Source organism: Ischnura elegans, chromosome 10, assembly GCF_921293095.1.
Source record: "Ischnura elegans chromosome 10, ioIscEleg1.1, whole genome shotgun sequence".
Classification (NCBI taxonomy): Eukaryota; Metazoa; Arthropoda; class Insecta; order Odonata; family Coenagrionidae; genus Ischnura; species Ischnura elegans.
The window spans coordinates 69,148,425-69,171,237 of NC_060255.1; the positions used below are offsets into that span (position 1 = coordinate 69,148,425).

General features: G+C 36.5%; 3 protein-coding genes across 10 annotated transcripts in view; 1 reads left to right on the forward strand and 2 right to left on the reverse strand.

The window, feature by feature from the left end:
* The window catches only part of LOC124167366 (transcriptional activator protein Pur-beta), a 69,814-nt gene extending 69,229 nt beyond the window's left edge, over positions 1 to 585 (reverse strand). For 2 of the 3 annotated variants that reach the window (XM_046545375.1, XM_046545374.1), the window contains exon 1: positions 485 to 585. In XM_046545375.1, the coding sequence (XP_046401331.1) occupies positions 485 to 584 (100 nt within the window). In that variant the 5' untranslated portion in view covers position 585. Of the gene's footprint in view, positions 1 to 199; positions 380 to 484 lie in introns of those variants that run through there. The other variant, XM_046545378.1, reaches the window with a different exon arrangement.
* Positions 1 to 12,165, forward strand: LOC124167368. 6 transcript variants are annotated; one of them, XR_006866673.1, is made up of 7 exons: positions 848 to 1,132; positions 1,278 to 1,377; positions 1,508 to 1,636; positions 1,765 to 1,881; positions 4,317 to 4,458; positions 6,267 to 6,519; positions 6,664 to 12,165. XR_006866673.1 is itself a non-coding variant. In XM_046545381.1 (6 exons), the coding sequence occupies exons 1-5, from the start codon at positions 104 to 106 to the stop codon at positions 6,468 to 6,470; spliced, it is 942 nt and encodes a 313-aa protein (XP_046401337.1). In that variant the 5' UTR covers positions 1 to 103; the 3' UTR covers positions 6,471 to 6,519; positions 6,664 to 12,165. The 6 variants fall into 6 exon arrangements, 3 of the variants coding, with proteins under 3 accessions (XP_046401337.1, XP_046401336.1, XP_046401338.1); XM_046545381.1 differs by lacking the exon at positions 848 to 1,132 and adding an exon at positions 1 to 228 and having other exon boundaries at positions 1,278 to 1,631; XM_046545380.1 differs by lacking the exon at positions 848 to 1,132 and adding an exon at positions 662 to 840 and having other exon boundaries at positions 1,278 to 1,631.
* The window catches only part of LOC124167365 (very-long-chain (3R)-3-hydroxyacyl-CoA dehydratase), a 22,902-nt gene continuing 11,669 nt past the window's right edge, over positions 11,581 to 22,813 (reverse strand). Inside the window, exons 6-11 of the mRNA XM_046545373.1 lie at positions 16,924 to 17,028; positions 16,148 to 16,275; positions 15,954 to 16,066; positions 15,451 to 15,573; positions 12,397 to 12,515; positions 11,581 to 12,294 (exon numbers count right to left, since the gene is read on the reverse strand). Of these exons, the coding sequence (XP_046401329.1) occupies positions 12,212 to 12,294; positions 12,397 to 12,515; positions 15,451 to 15,573; positions 15,954 to 16,066; positions 16,148 to 16,275; positions 16,924 to 17,028 (671 nt within the window). The 3' untranslated portion in view covers positions 11,581 to 12,211. The remainder of the gene's footprint in view (positions 12,295 to 12,396; positions 12,516 to 15,450; positions 15,574 to 15,953; positions 16,067 to 16,147; positions 16,276 to 16,923; positions 17,029 to 22,813) is intronic.

The window sequence follows — 22,813 nt, forward strand, 5'->3', positions numbered from 1 at the left end:
AGAGCAGTAATTCCTGGCAATCGGTCCAAGCATAATACTTTGACGTGTATTATCCTTAATACTCGGGAAAATGAAGTCCATGCGATAGAAGTCATTGCCAGCTATGACACGTGTGGTAGTTTCTGCTGTCTGTTCTCGTATTCCGGGAGGAGAAGGAATGATCACACGAAGTTCTCACTCTACCAATGACAACACACACCTATTCGGTAATAGCTGGTGGCCAGTCAGGTATGTCAAATATGCTGATACGTGTATATACAAAAATTTATGTGATAAGCCGCAAACTACAAGAGTTTTTTAAAGTTATACATGTGTAATGAAGACTTAAGACACGCCATCTTGTTTAGTCTGACTTAGCATTGACCAGCTTTAACAGTAATTGCAAACACAATCCTCCCAATTACTCCCTCCAACTCCACTTAATGATAATGTAAGGTCAACACAATCCATATTGATAAAAAGGTTGCAGAAATACCGCCCGTACTTTGACCCTGAGGCTGGTCATCACCACTCTCCCTGTCCGACATGATGTCCCTCTTCCAACCGATATTCAGGCTCAGATTCAGTACACGGAATTTATTCATGCGCCGGAACTACTTCCGCCATTACCATTCCCAAAATATAGATCTTTTCTGAAATAGCTTGTTTTAGGCTTACTAAAATGCAAATTGGGAATTTTTTTATTATTTTTAATCTAATTGGTGATTTTTATAGCCAGACAAAGAAAAATCAAACACTCAATGCACAAATTGATAATCACAGATGTTGCGGAAGTGACGTTCTGAGTCTGTCGTCTGCGTTGCGAACAGTTGCGAATGGTGACACCGGTGGATACCGTAGGTACACAAACCTAGGAATTAAATAGTTATGTCGAAAAATTTGAGTTATCAATCTCTGATGTTGAAATATATATATGATAGTGCCACTTTTAACTCTGGATGAATGATACATATTGACCGACATTATAAATCTGGCTCATTGTTACGAGTTAAAATGAGATCATTTAAGTGAATTGTTTTTGTGGGTGAATTATTTTATATTGTTGATGGTTGTTACATCGTGGAAGTATATCTTTTACAATGAAAAAATCCAAGCCTAAAAAAGAGTCCTGCGCCTCTAGTGCTTTAAATGAGTAATCATTTATTTTCTTTTAACTTGGATATTAGTTACGGATATTGGAATTTGTACCATATTTCTTATTACCTTGAATCAACACTATCTGATGTTTTGTGTGAAGGGTTGGGTTACTGTATGTACCTTCGTTTATTCTTGTACAGATGCTCATCTCATCCCATCGAATCTGAATCTTGCCTGTGCATCCGATTGAAAGAACTAGACTCATTCTGGAATAATCTGGAGCTTGAGGAGCATAAAAGGGTGCTTTTGAGTTCTTTTAAGAATGTTAAAACAATATCTGATTCTGGCGGTAAAGGCCTTGTCACCTATACGCAAGGGCAGGATGGCACTGCTTCCCCTTACGATTATTGTCCCGTTCTTCATTTTGAAGGTTTATGGATAAGTTTAAGTAGCGCATTCTCGAAGAAGGGATGCCTTCCACATGAAGGTAAAAAAAAATCTCCAGCAGCGTTGAAGCCGAAAATTGGTGGAAATCCTAAGGTGGTTGTGAAAACGTACGGTATGCTTTTATTTTCATTTTCGACCCTTACCCCGGTGTCTTTAGGTGCTGCAATTACTTATGTTATTCAAGGTAAATATTTCTGTTATCCAAGTCTAAAATTTCTGGACGTTATCAATTCTTTTCAGAAAGAAAGTCAGAACCTCCGGACCCAAAGTGGCACCATCTAAAACCTCAGATTTTGTACATAACATTCCAGTAGAAAAAATGCTCAAAGTGTACAGAGACGAGAATATTTATTCTAAGTGAGCTCCTCTCGTTAGTCTCTCTTAGTTTGTACGTAAGGTACATGTTTATTGTTATTTTACAGTGATATAACAGACCATGAACTGAAGATGCACAGTGTTGTGGCTTTAAACCTATCATGGGATTGCAATGCTCGGTGATAAAACACATGTTCTCTATAACTTCATATCTAAAGCCTCCCTAATAGTTAGATAAATATTGAATCATTTTCCTTTTTCTCCTCTCACTCTAACACAATTTTGGGGTAAGTCTATTATTCCCATATCCTTCAATTTCTTCTATTTTTCCTCCTTTTATCTGACCATTCTCTCTCTCTCATTCACTTCTTCTACCTTCAGCTACTCCAATCTTGGTACCATTTCTTGAACCCATCAAAACTTGCTGTTATGGGATGGGTGGTCTGAATTCATCAGACAATAGAGCTATCTGCTACACTCGAGTAGTAAGAGCCTGACTGGAGCGGGACTGTAGCCTGAGTAGAGTCAAGGAAACCAAACCCTGCCCCAAAACTATTTTGAGATTGTCAAAAGGGTATTCTCTCTTCACTCCAAACAAAAATTCTTTCCCTCTCCCTCAGAGAAGATTTTTTTCTAGCTGCCACTATTGTACAGGATTGTGCACCTTTGTGCCCATCAATACCAAGTTTGGAGTGACCAAAATCAGTGAGTTCTCACCCCAACATAGAGGTGAATTTTGTACTTTTATTCAGTGCTTATTAAGGGTGTCCGTGTTCAGCAAAATAAGAAGTCAGGGTCATAAAAATTAAGTTTCTTTTCTTTGTATATTAACAGAGATGCCGACTTACAAAAAATATTGGGGGGGCCCAAACTGGGGATCTTGCCCCGGTATATTTTATAACTAGTGAATTTTAAGTTTTTTAAGCATTTTAGAAGAGTCATATGATCAACATTAGAACCCTGATCCCTTGAATCTCGATATCTGGACACTCCGGGGAAAGTTGACTAGACTGACACATTTTTTCCTCACATATGTAACGAATTTTTGGGGGGTCTCGGGCCCCCTCAGGCCCCATGAAGTCGGCGCCACTGTATATTAACCAATGTGCATAACCCGAAGTAAGGTGGGATTAAAGTGGGTCTCCATCCAGACTGAAACTTGTTCCCCATGGGCACAGCATTACCCTCTTGGAGGTCACACTCTTGCCATAGAGGATGGCAGGGGTGGATCCAGGATTTTGTTCTGGGGGTCACAAGGATACCTCATAAAACAAAACGAACGCAATGATAACGGGACTGTATTAAAAATTCTGCATATTTTTTTATGGGTCTGGGTGGGGCACGTGCCCCCCTCTAGATCCACCTATGGAGGATGGCAATGTTTAACAAGCGGCGTAAGATAATTGAAAATCCACAACTCAGCCTGTCAGTGTGCTATTTTATAAACCAAACATGCATTCAATGTGTCAAGTGATACCACTTGACGAGGCCACTTCATAATAGAGTTTGATTTCAAAAGTTTGAAATTAATGAGAGTGGTGCTACCTGGATAGCTTGACTTAAGGCCGCTGATTTCATTCGCATGATCATTCACCGTGTACAACGGAACAATTCGCGAATGAACCTTCATGCGCATGATCATTCAGTGAAAATTATAACATGTTCTATTTTGCTCGCATGATCCTGTGAATGATCACGTGATCATTCACCATGTATAGTGGCCTTTAAAGTGTGTATATTGTAAGTTGGAGCACGGGCTCGCAAAGTACCTGAGCTGTGATCAAAGGAGGGGAGGAAAGGGCCGACAAAAAAACTGTATGGGACCGACAAAGGTAGCTGGCAGGTCCGTTTGCCTGTCCCTTTCCTCCCCCTTATGAAGGCAAATGTGTCCGGTCCGGTATCTAGGTTGAAGTTTTTGTCTGCCAACATCAGCCTCCCTTGTCAACCACTTGATCTGCAAAAAAAGTTTGGAGTCGTCAAAAATGATTCGATGGTCCCGGCTGAGACTATGTTCCACAATGGTCGACTTCTGGGAGTGGGCCAGTCTAATGTACATCTTGTGCTCCTTAATCCTGATCTCAATAGTCCAAACTGTCTCTCTAATATAGACCTCTCCACGCTCACAGAGGATTAGGTATAATCCTGGGGTCTTCGGTCCAAGATTGTCCTTGACTCTTTAGTTTCTGCAGTGGCTTATTGATTTTTTAAATTAGATGTTTCCCCAGAATCCTCAATATTTTCGTGGATATAGTGGAGATGAATGGGAGACGAGCTGTTCCTTAAATTTAACATTCAAGAAGGATGGTAAAATTTAACCAATACCCTTCACTATGAACTTTGTAGCAGAGCTCTAAGTAAATCCAGATTGAAGCTGCTAACAAGATTAATATTTCACATTAGTTATTTCCCATATTTAGTACTTTTAATGATTGTAAAGGACATTGGAGAAGTATTTCATGCACTGAAATTTTGACCAGGTTGCATATGAGGCGAGTGGATAAGGTAGCCATTAAAAATGCAATTATGTCTTCGAACTACAAGCAAACACCTGTCCCAGCAGTGGTGATAGAACCACGACTAGAAATGCCACAAATGGCCTGTGCTCAAGTGGTAAACATTGTAAGTATAACTGGCTAATGCCTCCACCATTTTTTCTCAAAATTCAATGCATGTCCACTTCAAGAGCAGCCCCTAGTACCAGTGGGATATTGAGGAATTTCATTCGGGGGTGTCCCAGATCAGGGGGAAAAATTTTTGAAAAAACAGGGAACTAAGTAGAGGGTTTTAAACAAATTTTAACACTTTCCATGAGTGAAAAAACTTTCAAATTTTTCAGTCTTTTGCAAATTCATGATTTTTCAAAATTTTGTTTACTTTAAGGAGGCAAAATTATTGTGTTTTTATATTTTGGTGAGGAGGGTCCAGACCTCCCCCTCGCTACGTCACTGCCTAGTACTGTAGTAGATTCAGCATCAAGTATTGAGGGAGGGGGAATTATATTGATTGAAATATGCAATGCTACTTGTTTAGATGAGTGGAATTCTCCTGTGTTGTAGGAACACAAATTATACTGTTTACATCTCTTTGAGGAGTGGTTTCCCCATAGAGGTTTCTGGAGAGGGAGAAAAATGCAGGCCCTAATGATGATAATGGCAATGAAAACTTAACATTTCCTCCTAAATCATACATACCTGTCGATAGCTTTGGCAACCTCTGATTATAACATTTTTTAATTCAACATACATCGACACCTACACTGCATAAATGCTCAACAATCGCCCACCGATTCAAATCCGCTCATCTAGATAGCACTTATAGTATTAGATGACTGGATTCTATTCAGTGGGCGATTGTTGAGCGTTTATGCAGTGGAGGTATTGACATGCTCACAGGAAATGACAATTACATGAAATCATTATCAGCTGCAGTGGCGTAGCCAGGGTACAGTCCAGGAGGTCCAGACCCCCCCCCCCCCCCCCCCCCCGAGATATAAAAACACAATTATTTTCCTTCATAAAAGAAAATAAAATATTGACAAATCATGAATTTACAAAATATTTCTTCAACTAATGAAGTTTTTTCGATAATGAAAAGTGTTAAAATCAGTTTAAAACCCTCTACTAAGTACCCTGATTTTCAAAAATTTTCCTCCCTAGTTTTGGACCCCCCGAATGAATTTCCTGGCACCACCACTGATCAGCTGCAATCGGTAAACACCCTTTAGCTGGCTACACTTTCGTGCATTAACTTACTCCACGAACTTCTATGGTTGCCCCCACAACCCCTAGATTCACTTAGGCCCTATTCACCACGCATTCATACATGACAAAAATACAACAAATTTGTCAAAAAATGTTAATGAGGTACATAATAAGTTTCACAAAATCAGATATCAAAAATCAAGAGCGGGTCAAAAATCATAAAATCAGGTATCATTATCCAGGTACAGTATTACCACATATTAATAATACATAATCATATGAGGGATATCTTCAGGTAAGATCACTGAGACTACATATCAAAATCGTCATCCAATGTAATGGCAAACCAGAAAAGATGTATTCCGAATTTAGTTAGAAACAAGCATTATGAATATTTAATAGCCTGTTGGAGATTTGAACTTCAAAAACTTACTTAGAATTGTCTCCTTCCTTAGGGATTCTTTTCATCTTTTCAATTTTATCTAAATAGATTTCTAATATTTTTCGCTGCTTATTAAATAGCCACATCTGTATTATGCTTTCCCAGATAGATAAATTACATGAAATGAAATCCAACAGCACGGGAAATGATGTAAAACAGTTACAGTATTAAGGGTTCCAAGTTGGGTTCGAGTGGGTTTACACAATACTTGCAGTAAAACTAATTCATGAATTCTATTCAATAAGGAAGGGAAAACATTCTTATCTATTTCCCTGCTCCTGCAGTCTTTCCACAGGGGTTTAAAATCAGCACGCCAAGAGAGTCTAAAATACCACGAGTCCAAAGATGTATATGAGCGTAAAAAACCATCTAGTGTCCAACTAGGAGTGAAAAGAGCTCACTTCAACCACTTGACTTTGGAATCAAGCAAATGTTCTCATGAAGTAGCAATAACATCTGGAGATGAAGTAAAAACAAGTTTTGGATGATAACTGTACAGTCACTCTAAAAATTGACTTATCAATGCTAAAATTTTAGGTAGTGTTTAACAATTTCTACCTTCTATGGTTACTAGAGTTGTGATGTGGTATTATATTATATTGAAAAAAGAGAGATATAAATTTCCAGATCTTTTAATGATGTTCAAATTTATTACATGGGGAAAATTCCTTTGGACTGAAGAACAAGCCACAGACCTTTAACTAAGTGCTGCATCCCTGAGGTCCTGTTTTATTTTATTTTTGAAAAATATTTATTAACTGCTATGATGGAGTTTGAAAAAAAAAACAAAGGCTTGTATTTTTCTGTTTTTCGATGTCACCTACTTTTTGAGATATACATGATGAAAAATTGACGGTCTCCACCCTTTCACAGATAATTTAATGATATCACAAGCTCATGCTGAGCATGTTTCCCTTCTCTGCTACTCCTCGGCCTAGTGCACAGGCCTTGTAAAGTTCGTAGTCATGTACACAATTTGAGCAATTTCTTCTATCAATGGAAGTTTCTTATGAATGAGTTAATGAAGCTGAACTCTAATGACATTACCAACTTAAGAAGTTAGGGCAGCAACTAAAGTATTTTTAACTTCTGAGAGAAATGCTGAATAAGGAAGCTTTTTTTCAGCTGTAACTTATTGCAAATTTGAACCTATTGTGGGGAACACGCACAAGAAATATCTGTGGCAGAGCCCTGAAGAAAATAGGATTTGTCAAGCAGGTCGTGGGAAGATTCTCGGATGAACAAGTAAAAGAGATTTCTACTTCACATTCGTCCAGCTACATGTTGAATATGCAGTGAGAATATGGGATTTGGCGCAGGAAGACTCCACCTCTCAACTTAATCTGTATAATACAAAGGAAAGCAGCACGATTCGTCAACAACTGCAACGGGCATACAGAGAGCATTACACTGATATTAACAAATTAGGCTTGGAGCCCCTTAAGACCTGGAGGATATATGCTAGGCTTCGATTGGTTGAGCAATTAAGGAAAGATATCTTTCAGAATGACTTAGAGAACATCATATTAGATTTAATGAAGATTTCTCTATATTTCTAGGTTCTCACTACATTTTTAGGTCTGACAGAAACAATAAATTAAGAGAGATATTTAATTAGAAAGAGAGAGAGAAATTCCCCAAAAATAAAGTCAATGTTTCTTTTTACAACCCTTTTACTCTCCCTAAAATTCTGTATTGTAACAAAGACAAAATAGAACCCATCCATCCAGTGGCATTGCTATGAGGGGATAGACCCCCTTCTCCCCCCAAAGCCTCAGGGAAATAAAAAAAATATTTAAAACTTGTCCAGGTATGATCTATAACAACTGCATTTGTTTAAGTTAAATTTTTAGTGTCAAAATGATGTAAAATATATTTCTAGGCATGTCATTTTTCAAATTTTTTCCTGGAACCCCTGTTGCCTGTGGAGGGGGCACCACCTCAGGTACCCCATCCCCCTCCAAAGCATGCTCCTAGTTTCCCCACTGCATCCAACAATCCAGCATTAACAAAATTAATTGTGATTCATACAACATGTGTTACATAGCCCAGAGGCAGAAGTTTCATAACCAGAATGAAAGAGCTACAAAAATGGGGATGAAAGTCACTTTTTGCCAAACACTTGCTACAGACTTGTCATTTCCAAACAGAAATTCTCCACCTTGAAAATAAGGGCACAAGGCTGGATATTTTAGAGCAATTTGAAATTGTTCAAAGTGATACAAATATGCTCATGAATGAACAAGTGTTTGTCATGCACTCTCCTCTTCTTAAGATTCCCTAACTGAAAACAAAAGGTCGAATTCTTTCTTCAATAGGGCTGTGTGAAAGACTCGACATTCGAGGCGAGACCTTCATTTCTCAGCATTTTCGGGACGAGACTATCAGTTTGGCAAGAGTCTCGCCTAGGTTGAGAATCTTGACGAGACTTGGGAAGTCTCGCCCCTTTGAGACTTCTCGACACCCGTTGAGACTTGCAAAAATAAAACAATTTCTACTTTAGCACTCTAATTCAGGCATTGAAAATAATTTAACAAAAAGATTATTTGAAGGAATGGTATATCACTCCAAAACCGAAAATAGTTGTAATAAAAGATCGTCATTGACAATTTAAGCATTTTTTTTATTTAACTATCCAAAATTGGCAGGTCACCATAAACCTTAGTTATCGTAAATAAACATTGCAAAAAGGTATATAAATCCTGAAGAATATATTTGACTATATAAAAGACTATATTTGTATCTTCTTTTTTGTTGATTTACAACTGAATGTTTTTTTTTGTTATATTACTTTAATAAGAAACACTTATGTAACCCTTCAACATGTCTATGATATTAAAGTACATGCTCATTTTCATTTTAAGCCCTGATAATGGTTTGATAAACAAACTGAAATGTTGGCAAAATTTGCATTTCAATTTAAAGACTTACATTCCGAGATTCGAATTTAATATTAAATATAGAGGTCAGGAAAAGGAAATTAAAAAAATTTCCAAATCTCTTGTTGGGAACTCTATTAGCATAATGCACAAACATTAAAAAAATGGATGCAGAGAGTAAATCATCAAATAAAATATTTTTTCAGAGTAAATAAATCTGTAAAAGTTGTAAGAGATACCTTAGTAAACTCTTTTATCGATTGACTGCAGTTTTCATCGGAAACTTCCACCTTTCCCAGGAGTCTCGCCGGGTGTCGAAAAGTTTCGAAGGGGCGAGACTTCTCGAATCTCATCAAGACTCTCAACCCAGGCGAGACTCTTGCCGCTCCGAGAGTTTTGTCCTGACAATGCCAAGAAATGAGTCTCGTCTCGACCATCAAGTTGGGGTCTTCTCTCCCCCACCTCTTCCTTGCTTCCCTACTAACTCCCACCTCTCCATTTCTAATGACCTGCGGCCTCTTTTTCACCCTCCCCCTTCTATTCTTCTCCATCCCCTTGGCCGTTTCTGTGGTTCTTTCCCTTGCGTTGTTATTCTACATTTATGACTAGAGCCCTCCTTCCACCCCATTTTCCCATATGTTTAGTTGTTCTTTTTCTCACTGTCTCCCCACAGCACAACAGTTTCCCCACCCCTTCCTCAAACTTGTCAAATCCCTCCCTATTCCATCTTCAAAGGTTTAAATGTGATGTACTACAGTGTCTTGTACTAGATGATGGTCTTGTAAGCCGAAATTCGTCATGAGCATTAAATTACTGTGGAAAAGTGCAACTACCTTAAATTTCAATACATAAATCTATTCTCAATTGCTCAAGCAATCTAATCCTAGTGCAGAGCCTGAGTCTCTAAAGGCTCCAAACCTACTTTGTTTAAAATCTGTGTGACAGTTTCTGTACATCTGTAGCAGTGTTTGATGAATTGCACAGCTTTCGTTTGTATTTTATGAAGTTCACAGATTAAGTCTTTCGGCACTGAATCCCTTATGCTTGCAGCATATTCACTTGCTTACATACCTGTTACTTGCTTATGTTTAAGTCTAGTATTCACCTCAAACTTGTGGCATAAAATTGAATAAAACACAACAGCTCTTAAAATGATAATTCCAAAACAAGCAAGTAAAATAACATGTTCAAAATAACGCTGAGTAATGGTATGAGGTTACGAATACTTCATAGCCTGCAGTTCAGGGAAGAAATATTTTGCCCTTCTCAGCAAACTTCCCATTGACATCTCAATTTATTTTAATGCTGTCACAAAATTGGCACTGGGAAATTGATAAAGTCCATGTTTGTCCTATTTTTCATTACAAGCGCATGTTATTTTGCCTTGCCTTTTTTGGAATTAATATTCTGAGTGCCATTGAATTTATTCAATTTTCTTCAGTAGTGGGTTGTTCATGTTGCAAGTTAACAGCTTGTCCCCTCCACTGACTCCTCGCGGGATGACATCCCTAACCATTCTCCGGAGTTCTGGAAGCGGCCTCCAGAATGACTGTGCAACGCAATTTGGAGATGGAGGTGCCTATGATGCATTTGGAGGTTGACTTGGAGTAGGACTTTGCATACTAAGTATTTTTTCATCACAGAAGACCTAAACAAAAGATACAGCAAGAATTACTAAAATTAGGGGCTGAGAAGAATAATATTGAAAATCAAAATGTAAAATTTCATCAAGGAGGAAAAAACACATACGAAGACGAATACCTAAAATCCATTATAGATTAGCCTCGGACATAGTCTCATCCCTTTGCTAAAATTAAATGCATAAAAATGAATTATACAATGAAATTAATTTTAGAGAAACACTTCATTTTTAATGATTTTTAAACTGGGATCCCCCAAAGTGGAACCAAATGCTTTGACCAATTATCTTGAACACCAATCTCATTTCAATTCTGATAGTTTTCGAAAAATTAAGAGGTCATTATTTTTCCATTTTTTTATTATGCAGTTGCTTACCACTTGTGCCATTTGCAGTGAAAAATTCTGATCGATGGCCCAAACCCTTTCAAATATAAGTTGATGTCACGAAATCATGCTGAGCGGGTTACCGATTCTCTGCTGCTCTAGAGGTCTTGTTCAATGAACCACACCACTTATTGTTGTTTACATTTTTGTTCCATTCCTTCCCTCAATGAAAGGTTTTCCCTGACCTTGTAAATGATTCAGATCGCTAATGACATAATCAACTAACGAAAAAAGGGAATCTACTTTCCTGATTTTTTTTCACAAAAGCAAATGGATAAATGGGGTGGTCATTTCTTTTTTGTTTTAAGGTATCTCTTCCTTCCGTCTACCAAATTCTTTTAATGATTTGCAACTTTGGGTACCTGTGAACAATCCCGTTAAACCACAAAGGCATTCTTGACATTTGACCTAGGACAAAATCAAGGCACGCTAGTATGAATCAAGGTATTTTCCCCTTTGAGGAACATTTTCTCTAAAGAGAACCTTACCATGACTTTACAGATGTGCACAAATAGCCCATCTTTACAAATCGTGAGCAATCCACCAACCCAAGCAACATGACACCAGCCTTGACTTTTCCCAATAACATAGATATTTAGTTGGTAGCAAATCATTACAATGAATAAAGAACACACACTATTCTAATGAAGAGATTTTTTTACATTTTTAAAAGTGGTTTAATAAAACTGATTCCTTTTCTTTACTTGTTTATTTAAACATTTATTGCATATGAAATATCTCAAGTCCATTTTGATGTTATTTCAACCCTCAACTTTGTTATCAAAATATTTCATGATCATATTGACTAGAGATAAACTACCACGTAATAATTGTGTAGAAATAAAATTTGCAAATAAAGGATTGAAATTGTTTACAATTTTTTAAATTTATTATTCCTATGTAGGTTTTTAATGCCTCATTTCAGATGCCACCTTTCTCAAAAGTATATATTTTGAGCAGAAAAAGCCCTTCAGCAGGCTTGCATCATAAAAATAAATTGCCACAATTACAAATGCTTAGCAGCCTCATGAACCCGAAAAATTTGTACCTCATCCCAACATGTTCCACATTATAACCTAAATGTGGGTTCTCAAGGTTATCTACACAACACACATTATTGAAATAATGGACTATAACCACTTATGATAATATGTATGTGAAAAATGTAGCAACAACACAAGCATGTGATCATGTTTTACGCAAGCACTCAAGACAAACAACCCTCACACTGAGATCAAGATTATGACACACACAATACCATATCGTTGAAGATTTCATTGATTTTATCGAAAAATTTGGTAAAACTATTCTCTTATCAGCACACATTAATCCAACTTGGATCGCCAACTTTGAGGACCCAACTTCTTCACACGTGATCTGTACATGTGCATCATCATGGCATACATGGCTGGAAAGGGAAGACAAAAATAACATTAAGTGCAGATACTACATCTTAAGCAAAAAATTTTTTTGCACAACAGATACCATTGATATTTAATAAATAACTTACCTGGGAGAAAGAATATCATTAGATAAATTCTCATCACTGAAGGAAAATGGAATGCAAAATTCCAAGAGTTCGGCAAAGAAACAGTGAATCGCTGGGTTTCTTCAAAATATGGAATGTCTCTACAGAAAAAAAATCAAAATTTTTTTGGTTAGTATAGCTCTAAAATTAAAATAAATTAGGTAATACAATACAGGGAAAATATCAAGAAAGGAGAAATCAAAGAAAAATACTCTGAGGAAACAAAAAGACAAGAACATGTCAAGAAGATTACAAAGGAGGAGAAACAGAAAAGATAGGGAACTGGAACCGTACATACTAAGGGAAATGGAGGGCTGCAGAAGGCAATATTGATTGAATATAAGTTTTTAAAAAATTGAAAAGCTATCACCTTATACTCCATTTGTTTCCAATCCAGTTCAACATATACAACATAAATAATTTGGCCTTAATCAGATAACATTTAGGAGCCATGCATTAGCTTCATAATTATGTAAACTATGTACCAATTTTCATGGTGTAGGAAAACTTGTTCGACTACTTTTCAAAGGTACCTATGTTGGTTGGATGAGATAGTCCCAAACAGGAGACAATTTTACATGGTTCTTGCAGTGATATGATGCAAGAGACAGCAGCATAGGGATATGTTATAATGACTAAACAATTTTCACGACAGAGATACTGACAAAAGAATTTTCAACAGAATTTTTATGATAAATTTTTAAACGCTCAGCTAAAAGTGGTACCAAATACATGTTGCCTCCGCAGAAATGAACTGTTCGGGATAAAATCAGTATTTAATGTACAGGAACCTAGCAAGCAGTGACCACCACTTTAAAAAAGTACTTAGGAAAGAAAACTTGCGCATAGGAAAAATTACACAATGATTAGCCTAGCCATCCACGGTCCATGGTCTTGGTACATACTTGGATACGTTATTTTCTTGAACAAGATCCAATTAGGATAGGATCAGTTGTTCTATAAAGGCCTGGTCGCATGGTACATTAACACGTACAAGTTAAAGTATGAATGCATGAATGATTTTGGTGGACCGGTACGAACATTTAAGAATGCATGAATCGAATTAGAACAGGTTCTATTTTCCGTTCATGCATTCCCATAAGTTGGGGGGTTACATGGTGCATTTTCATACTCATTCACGTGTTCATACATTTAGACATTAACTTGTATGAGTTAATGTATTGTGTAAGCGGGCCTTAAGTCAAAAGGGGAAACGCTAGCTCTGCTAAGACGCATATATGTATAGAATCATGAGGAAGGTTAAGTCCAACAGTCCACATCAGCAGAGACAAGGAAAGAATAAGAGATTGCTCATTTATTGAGAAAGAAATGTGAAACATTTATAAATGAGATGCTATAGTAAAACACCGAGGGATTTGTAGTGATACTGTTTAAGTGAACCATGGGGAGGGAAATGGGGCAGTTAACCCTCAAACAGTCATATCTCGCGATGAAACTGCCACTCTTCCCACATACGAGTACATAGGTGTGAAGGGAAGCAACAACACCCAGTTTTCTTATTATTTTAGTTAAGTTTTCTTCATGTTAAAGTTCGTTTTGTACCAACCAACGGCTGATACCATTTTTCTGCCTATGATGTAGCAGAGGGTGAGCAGACCTAAAGGAAATCCCTTCCTCATGTGTGAGAAATGATGAGCAGTATAGTGCACTTGAGTGAAACCGGCTACAAGGTTGAGGAGTCCTACCAGAATGAACTCTCAGAATACGCTTCAGTGGTACTCTGGTGGACTGTGGGGACCCAATAAATCCCTTCTACCCCCCAAATTGCAACCCTATGGCATTTAGACCCAATGCATTTATACTCAGGATCCAAAAACTAAACCAGATAGTTGAAAAGGAAAAAAAGACAGCATTGGGAGAAATTGACCCAAAGAAATGATACAAAAGGGGTTGAGAAGAAAGGCAATACATATTTGGAAGCACAGGAGAGCCTTAACGAGGACATCTGACAGGGCTGTGAGAGGAGGTGACCAAAAGAGCCACCAGGAGAGGCAGCCAAGAATAGGAAGCAGATCAATGAATGAATTTCAAATTTCTGTCATTCATATGAATGATGACATTCCTGAATAGTACTATCAAACATTGTCCGAGCTATCCCAACTTTATATCCTTCATTTTTTACTGAGTAGGAAACAAGAAGGAATAAAGTTGGTTAACATTTTCAAAATTCTTGGATTCTATCATCACCTTACTCATACCAACTCTATATGTGTCCAACTGACCATATGTAAATCTTAAGAAAGGGAAAATTACTGTCATTGCTACAACAGTGATGAAGAGTGGTGGTCAAATCTAGCCATCACACGTGTACCTCGCAGGTGACAAATTTCCAGGTTTTGATTGCTCATGACATTTTAATTTTGTTCGTCAATGTCAAGACAAGATTAAACAGCTACAAAATACAGCAGCAAGATTTTAAAAATGCTGGGAAATCGAGTTTGATGCATTGTTCCTCAAAGAAATAATTAAATACATGATGGGAAAAATAAGTCAAATATAGAGCTCAATCATCTTTGTATTAACAAAATATTCACAGAGGGGACGAGGAGAGAATACCCTCTCAAATAATCAACTGAACTTTCAATTTTAAATTGATGAAAATAAGGCAACTTATCTTCTGGTCAGACAAACACCAATCTAAGTAAAGACAGTAGTTTCATGGCCATAAGGGATATGAATTTGTACTCATTTAGGTAAAAATTATGAAGAATCTACATATTCTATTAAAGGAAGTAATATTTAGAGCCACAAATATTTCACAAATGCAGACTCATCCAGGATTATTTGTTCATAAATTATAATCAAAATGGTAAATAACACAGTTAACTCAGGCGTATATGATTTTCATGTAGAAGAAAGTATATTAACCAAAATAATCTAAATGCCTCCAATCATTTAAGAAAAAACCATGTTGAGAAAAATTTGTGGCTCTAGAAAGTTTTAGAATATCTTCTCATCCTCTTGAATTTCAGGTAGTGGTCTATAAAATCTAATCACTAAGGCCAAAAAGCTCACCTCAAAATGACGATTCCTTCACACAGGAATCCCAATGGATATAAGGGAAGCCATATGGTATATCGGAGCCATGTCAACAACCCTATGTCGTAGTTGTACACCTGAGTCACATAATAGGGATATCTATTTAAGAAAAACAGAAAATTGTAAGTAAACAAGCATGGAGTAGCACAAAAATACATGTTTGAAAAGGAATAAGTTAATTACATTATAAATGGTTAAAGAGCAATCAAATAAAAATCAAGCAGTTTCCCATTAAGAGTTGAGTAATAGTAACTTTTAAGAGCCAGGACATTGAGAAGCACTTAGAGAATTGTTACAGCTTCTCATCAATAATTTTCAACGAGGATTTATGAAAAACTAATGTATTCATATTAGTAAGAGCAAAAGAGCCAAGAAACTATAAATTAAATCCAACAAGTCGTAACCAATTATGATAGTGATAATATAAAGTCAGATATTTTGGGGAAAATCATTAGGAGTCATTTCCTTATTCCACTCACCTAAACACCTCCACAAGACTCCATATAAAAAACAAATAAAATATTACAGGTTTGGTATGCATTCTAGGCTCCATTTCAATCAAGCAAAATAAAATTATTCCTCTACCTCCAACCTAAAATACAAGAATACATTGGATTAAATCACACTGCACTCCAAAAGTGATAGTAATGAACTTAAGTCATGTTCTACACACTTGAATCAGTGGTGCCATTACTCCTCCTTTAGTATATCCAAAAAGTGGATGCATTATTTCCAGGAATTGTATTAGCTGACAAAATTTTAGAGCTGGACCAACAGCTTCATAAGTTCCCTCCATTGATGCTGCAAAGAAAAAATACAACAAAATGATGTCCAACTTATTTCAGGCACCTCAGGAATTAAATTGAAAACTATTTCCTTAAACGTTTTAACCTAGTTTTCTCCCAACAAATTTGTTGGCAGGCTACACATCCGGATGTCAATCCATTACTATATCCTTCTAAGTAACTTCAGTCAAATGGTATGCTAGTAATTGAGTATAACTTGTGTGTGATGGTGACTTGTGGTCTCAGAGACCTTTGCCACTGTTATGCTACACGGAGACTTTACCCCACCCATCAAATATGAGACTGTAGTGCTTTTTCCTGTGAGGACTAGGAGGCAATTTACAACTTAATTTCTTCAAATATACATGCCTTCTGAGAGTAACTGCCAATCATATACCCACACAGCTCATTTCTTTAGAAGTAGTTTATCGTGTTGCTGTTATTCGGCAATGATTCTCAACCCCACTAAAAAATATTTTGAAGTTCTATATAGGGAATTTTTATTTGAAAACTTTTTCTTCATAATGATAATAATTTTATATTGAAAATAACAATTTTTTGTGATAATTGATAATAAAAAATATTTTCTATTGAAGGTTATTATTACTAAAAAGAAACAAAGTATAAATATCTCCATCATAAGTAAGGAGTATGGATACTTTACCTGGTCCATCGCGGAAATATCTAATTCCCATAACAGTGAGTATATATAGATAGCCTACAAATTGAAACAGGTTGTAGATGGCAAGGTATACTTTCTTGAAATCCTCTGTAATCAAAAGAAAATTGATTAGAAATATTTTCTGAATTTAATATGTTTTTAAGTCAATAAAAATGAACTGATAAAATTCTACTGACCAAGTTCAAAAAATTGTTTCATTGTGTATTCATTAACATCACTTCCTACATATCTTAATACATATATCTATCAAAGCTAAGAAAATTATCATTATGTTTAATAGGTAAAATGTATGCATGTAAAATGTTTATGTATATGTAAAATACTATTAAGCAAACACCACTTTTTTGAGGCTCTCCATTTCTTCACAGCTTTGGTGGCACAAAATATTCACAGCAGCACTTCCTCGAAAAAGATTAGCTTACAATAACTTTAAATAATATACAGAAGAGAGGATAGGATGGTGTTTAACCAATAACGAGAGAGTGACATAAAAGTATCATAGGTTCTAGCAGGTATCAATGCAGCTATTAAACTAGAGTAGGATCCAATGGAACTTAACTGTAAAAATGAACTGTTTACTGAAATGAAGCAGTTCAAAACTGAATAGTTCTTTAAAATTCCCTGTTCCCATTATATTGCTACATCCCGACTTCATTTTTCAATCGATTAAGTTCTGACACTTTTTTTTATACGTGTTTATTCTTTTGGTCGATTTCATTTCCGGTCTATGCATCCTCTTTATCGTGAGTCCCTGGAACTTTCCTTTATGCCTGTGCGGTGCTGATAGTGGGGAATGCATTTCTGATAGACAGTGCGTGCGCACTTTTCTGAAAGGAAAGCCATGATTCCCGTACTATGCTGGTTTTGTTGAGAGTGGGAATCGCATTTTTGATTGCCAGTGCGTTTGCATTTTTCAGAAAAGAATGGCGCACCAGAGGAAAGTTCTAGAACGCATGGAGGGGAGAGGTCGGATGCCGCGATGCCTTAAAAACTGCACGCTTCATTCCCTCTAGGTCATTTTCATCGAGAGTCAGGGCCTGCGAAGCAGGCGCCCACAGGGCCGTGGAAGGGAAGCTATACGATTGACCCGGAGTATCCGAGGGAGGAGATCACTCTTGTTCAACAACCGTCTCCAGATACACTCCTTGCGGCAAACTCCGTATCTTTCATTTCTCACCGATACTGTCCCTCCGAGAGGACCACCTTCGCAGTCAAGATCCCTAGTCTGAGTCACCCCTATTCCAGCTGTCCACGAGAGAACACAATATTTTTTTATGCTTGCACTGCATTCGTGTGGTGTATTGGGGCCAGTAGTTATGTATAAAATCATTTCAGGCTTGACTTGGTGGAAGTTTGATATATCCATAATAAAAACACAAATGGTAATTTCCACACTTTCATGGAAAACTCAACTAACGATCGTGGTTTCAACATATTATGTCATTTTCAAGGACATTATATTTCCTTGAAAATGACTTAATACTTTGTAACCTTGGCCGGTAGTTGAGTTTTGAATTAGAGAGTGAAAATTACCATTGTGTTTTGATCATGGCCAAGAGTTATGCTCACAAAAAGGTATTTTGAAACGAAGTACAATCACTAACTTATTCCAGCAAATTCTTTGTGGTTACAACACATAGTGGTAACAATACAGACCGTAAAAGCCCACCAAAGTCACAGTCGGCCTTAAAGACCCTTACTTACATTATCTCCCAAACCCCTCCCTCATTCACATGTACAGACTCAACCAAGAGAGAACATTCTAATCTGTTTCTATGCTCAAGTAGGAGTGTGGAAATGTCAATATTGCCATTACCTATAATGCGGTATGGTTGAATCATGGGTTGTAAAAATCTAGGCATTATACTAGCACTTTCTTTAGATAATATGTATGTATCTCAAAAACAAAGGCCCATTGGGCAACTCTTAAAATTCCACATTTTGTTATTCTGCTAAGTTTGAACATGATGATTGGTGACATATGGGTCTTCCCTTGTTAGCAAAGAAAAATGCATTAGACTAAGAAAGGTATAATACTGTCAATAAAATTCATGACCTTCCAATTGAGTTACTCATGTAATTTTTACTTTGAACCAAACTACACCCAACCTATGGTAGTTAACACTTAACCTTCCCATCTCCCTAACCTTCTAACCATGAGGATAGGGAGAAGATTAGGGAGAAATAATGTACAGTTTGGCACTGAAATTTTTGAGGGCTTGTAAAATTACATTTAGAAAGATTCAGAGAATAAAAGTCATGAAAAATCAGGAAAATTGATCTAAACTCATCCTGCCTTTAAAAGCAAATTTCAGCAACTTTCATTTTAACTAATACCAAGGCATTCATAACAAGTTACCTCTTCATTAATACACAAGAAAAAGCATTCACAAAGATCAATGAATATGCCAAAACAGTATATCAATCTGCAAATTGATTGAATAAAATATACGTAGTTCCTTAGAACACCAAATATAGTGACTAACCAAAGGATTATTAAGAAATAACTCACGGTTTTGCTCTTCATGTCTTTTATGCTTACGGCACTTCATAATGATATTGAATAACTGAGTTACTCAAGTCTTCAGTTCTAATATTGAACAGGTGTTTGTAATATTCATCCACCAAGTATTTTATTATCTTTTTTTAAGATCCTAAACAATAATTACATGAATGATTTATTTTGTAACCATGGCACCTGTTTTGAACAATAAACAATTCTGGGCATATTTTAGGAAGAAAGAAAGCAAGAAAAGTATAAAATACTGCTGTAACTTTCAATGGTCAAGTAGAGTAAATACTTTTTTCCAATCCAATAAAATTGCATTAAATATAAAGCAGAAAAAGTAATTCAGCAGTTGAAATTTAATTAAGTACATGGAACTACATTAAATATCCAAGGAATGAAATCTTATTCTCTTACTTGAGTAATCTAAGAACATAAAAATACCATGAAAAGCAACATCCCACATAGCACAAAATATCTTCTGGATATCTAGAAAATATCTTCAATGTCTTGGATATCTTAATTATCTTCTAGATGTCTAGAAAATATCTTCATTGTCTTGTATATTTTAAATATCTACAAGAAGTCTAGAAAATGTCTTCAATTTCATGGATATTATAAAAATCTACTAGATGTTAAGCATATGTCTTTTTGAGCGGGGACTCTTTTTGTATATGTCCAGAGAAATCAAAATTGATAGGTAACTATGAACTGTCTCAGCTTAATTACCATCAATAAACAAATCCAATTCAATGGAATAAAATGTATTTCAAAATTCTAGTCTCTGGTTCTTATAATTAATTTACAACTTATTTTTTTTATTATCGTAACAAATATTGCCATAACCTTCTACGTATCACAGCTATGTACTCATTCGTATAAATGTCATTCATTCCGATTCATTCATAGCTCTGATGAAGGTGTTTAAATACGATGGCAAAAACTTGCATTAAAAATTGTTCAAGACCTATACTGCAAGACACTGAATCAACATTCATTGATAATGTTGCGGACTTCTTGGAGAAATCTAAAAGGAGATTGTAAGCTGTTTTGGTAACTTCCAATTTGGAATAGGAGGAGGAAGCCCCCATAAGAAAGAAGTGAATGCCAGAGACGTTCCAATATTCAGGAAGAATCCCCAGAAGGCACCCAACCATCACCTCCTGCTCCACCAATAGGCTGTCAGTTGAAAACAAACTCTTGTTACACCGAAAATTATTATATTTTACTCATTTATCCTGAATTTTTTTTCCAATGGATTGAATTTGAATGTCTAGAAAATATCTTCTCAAGATATCTTGTAGATATCAAAAAAGCGGGCATTCAGATATCTACAAAATATCTAGAAGATGTCAAGAAGATATTACAAGATATTTTCTAGACATTAGCTGAAGACATTTTAGATATTTTCTAGACATCTAGAAGATATTTTGTGCTATGTGGGATTGCATGAAGTCCACCATGCTTTGAGGTATAACATATGCAAATGTTCAGAATGCTTAGCAAAACTGCGTGTGATTCACAGTCACAACTTTAGGCTAGAGTAGACTTTAGATGAACTTCCATCTAATTTCTGCTTAGGTATCATAGAAGTCTCTTCAGAACAAAAAATAACTCTCACTCTAAGTTACAGTGACCATGTGAGACCCAAAAAATGTCCTTTATAGACAAATAATATTGTAATGGTTATCATCAGATTTGAAGTCAGAGCTGAGTAGAATCAAACCATTAAGGAGATAGATATAAAGCAGGAAATATTTTCCCACTGTATCACTATGGAAATAGAACATAGGATGACTTTTATATGACTATTTTTCAAGACCTAAAAGTTTAGCTAGCTTGACAGGAAAATAACAATTAGCTAATATAATAGGATTTTCACAAGTACTAAATATGATGAAAATTGACCAGTCTTATGTGCATACAGTCCTGGACAGAAAAAAATTTACAACCCGGTAATTTAAAATTTTTTCATCCCACCTCGATGCCAAATTGGCTATGTAGCCAGACCACAACCCCACTGAGGGGTAATTACATTAGATTCCCAATTATCCAGCTGCGGTTTATCTGGGTTGCAGATTATCCATGCATGAGTTCACAGTCTTTTGAAGTTTTCTGCTATCTTTATAAACAAATAAAATTGGACTAAAAGCACCAAGATACATATTTGTATATTTTAAATACAATACTACACCGGGCTAATTGTTCATATCCATTAGAATTCCCTTCTTAAAATGGAATCATTTCATCTAGTTGATGACAAGGAATGTTTCAAGTTTACTTGGACATCTGCTCTAGCATTGTAGATGACAATCAGCGGTGGGAAAAAAACTCTTGATTAATTTTAGAATTTTCTTCAATAGTTAATCTTTAGTAAATTCAGGGAAATGTTAATAACAATTTTTAATTACATATTTCATATCGCAAATGCACAAATATTGCAGTGGCCTCGCATGTGGTTGAATACGTCCCAAGGGAACCAGAGATTTCTTCTCACTCAGGCATGTTTATGCCATTACCAATCAAGCTCAAACTGGAGTGGTATGAAATAGTATAAGTGAAAGCAGCAGGGGATGTGGAAGAGATGGAATGCGTCACAGCCAGGCACTCGCCTGCGTAGACAATATTCCTTAAGTCCTGGTTTCCTATTGTGTACCACTACTATGCGATGGCGTAATTGCGCGCCCGTTGCTTTCACGGGAGTTCCGTGCTCCTATTTTCCAAGTATCGCGGTGCAGGATCGGGCGCGGTTATTAGGGATCCACATCCTGCAGCAGTTGCATCCCGGGCAACTTGTGCGAGACGCAACTGCTAGGTATGATGCCTATCAGTGTAGGGTTCGATGTTGCGCAGTGGTTTCTAAGAATTCGTGAAAACCAATTTTCTGAATCCGTGACCTCACAACCACAGGTGGGTGGTTTCCGGAAACCAGGTATTACATGTAGCAGTAGGAATACTAGTACAAAAAATTTATCACCGCAAAGGAGATTGCGGTTGTGAAAAGAAAGCTCTCAACAATTTTGGACAGCAATCTTAAATAATAGAAAACGTGCGTAAGTTATAATAGATCGTTTGATTTGAATAAATTATGAAAATTACATGAAATAAAAGTGAAGTTTAGATTATCTGTGTTTTCCAATTATTTGTGCCACCTCTCCCTATCATTAGCCTGGATAATCGGGAGTGTACTATGCTACCATTATAATCTGGGAGGGAGGGCTCTGGGAGAGAGAGACAACTCAACTGAATTGCTACCCAACTTGCGGGCATGGGTTTTTGCAAAAGATTCACAGCATTATAGCCAGCATAGCTTCATGAGAGAAGATTCCACAATGTCCCATAATGCTGGGCAGCCTGTCATCGATC

Bases quoted from the DNA above. Each gene is read 5' to 3' on its own strand.
- LOC124167368 (XM_046545380.1), top strand. From the start codon at position 662: ATGCAAATTGGGAATTTTTTTATTATTTTTAATCTAATTGGTGATTTT. The intron at 1,632-1,764 runs GTACGGTATGCT...AATTCTTTTCAG, and splicing joins CCTAAGGTGGTTGTGAAAAC to AAAGAAAGTCAGAACCTCCG. The intron at 4,459-6,266 runs GTAAGTATAACT...CTGCTCCTGCAG, and splicing joins GTGCTCAAGTGGTAAACATT to TCTTTCCACAGGGGTTTAAA.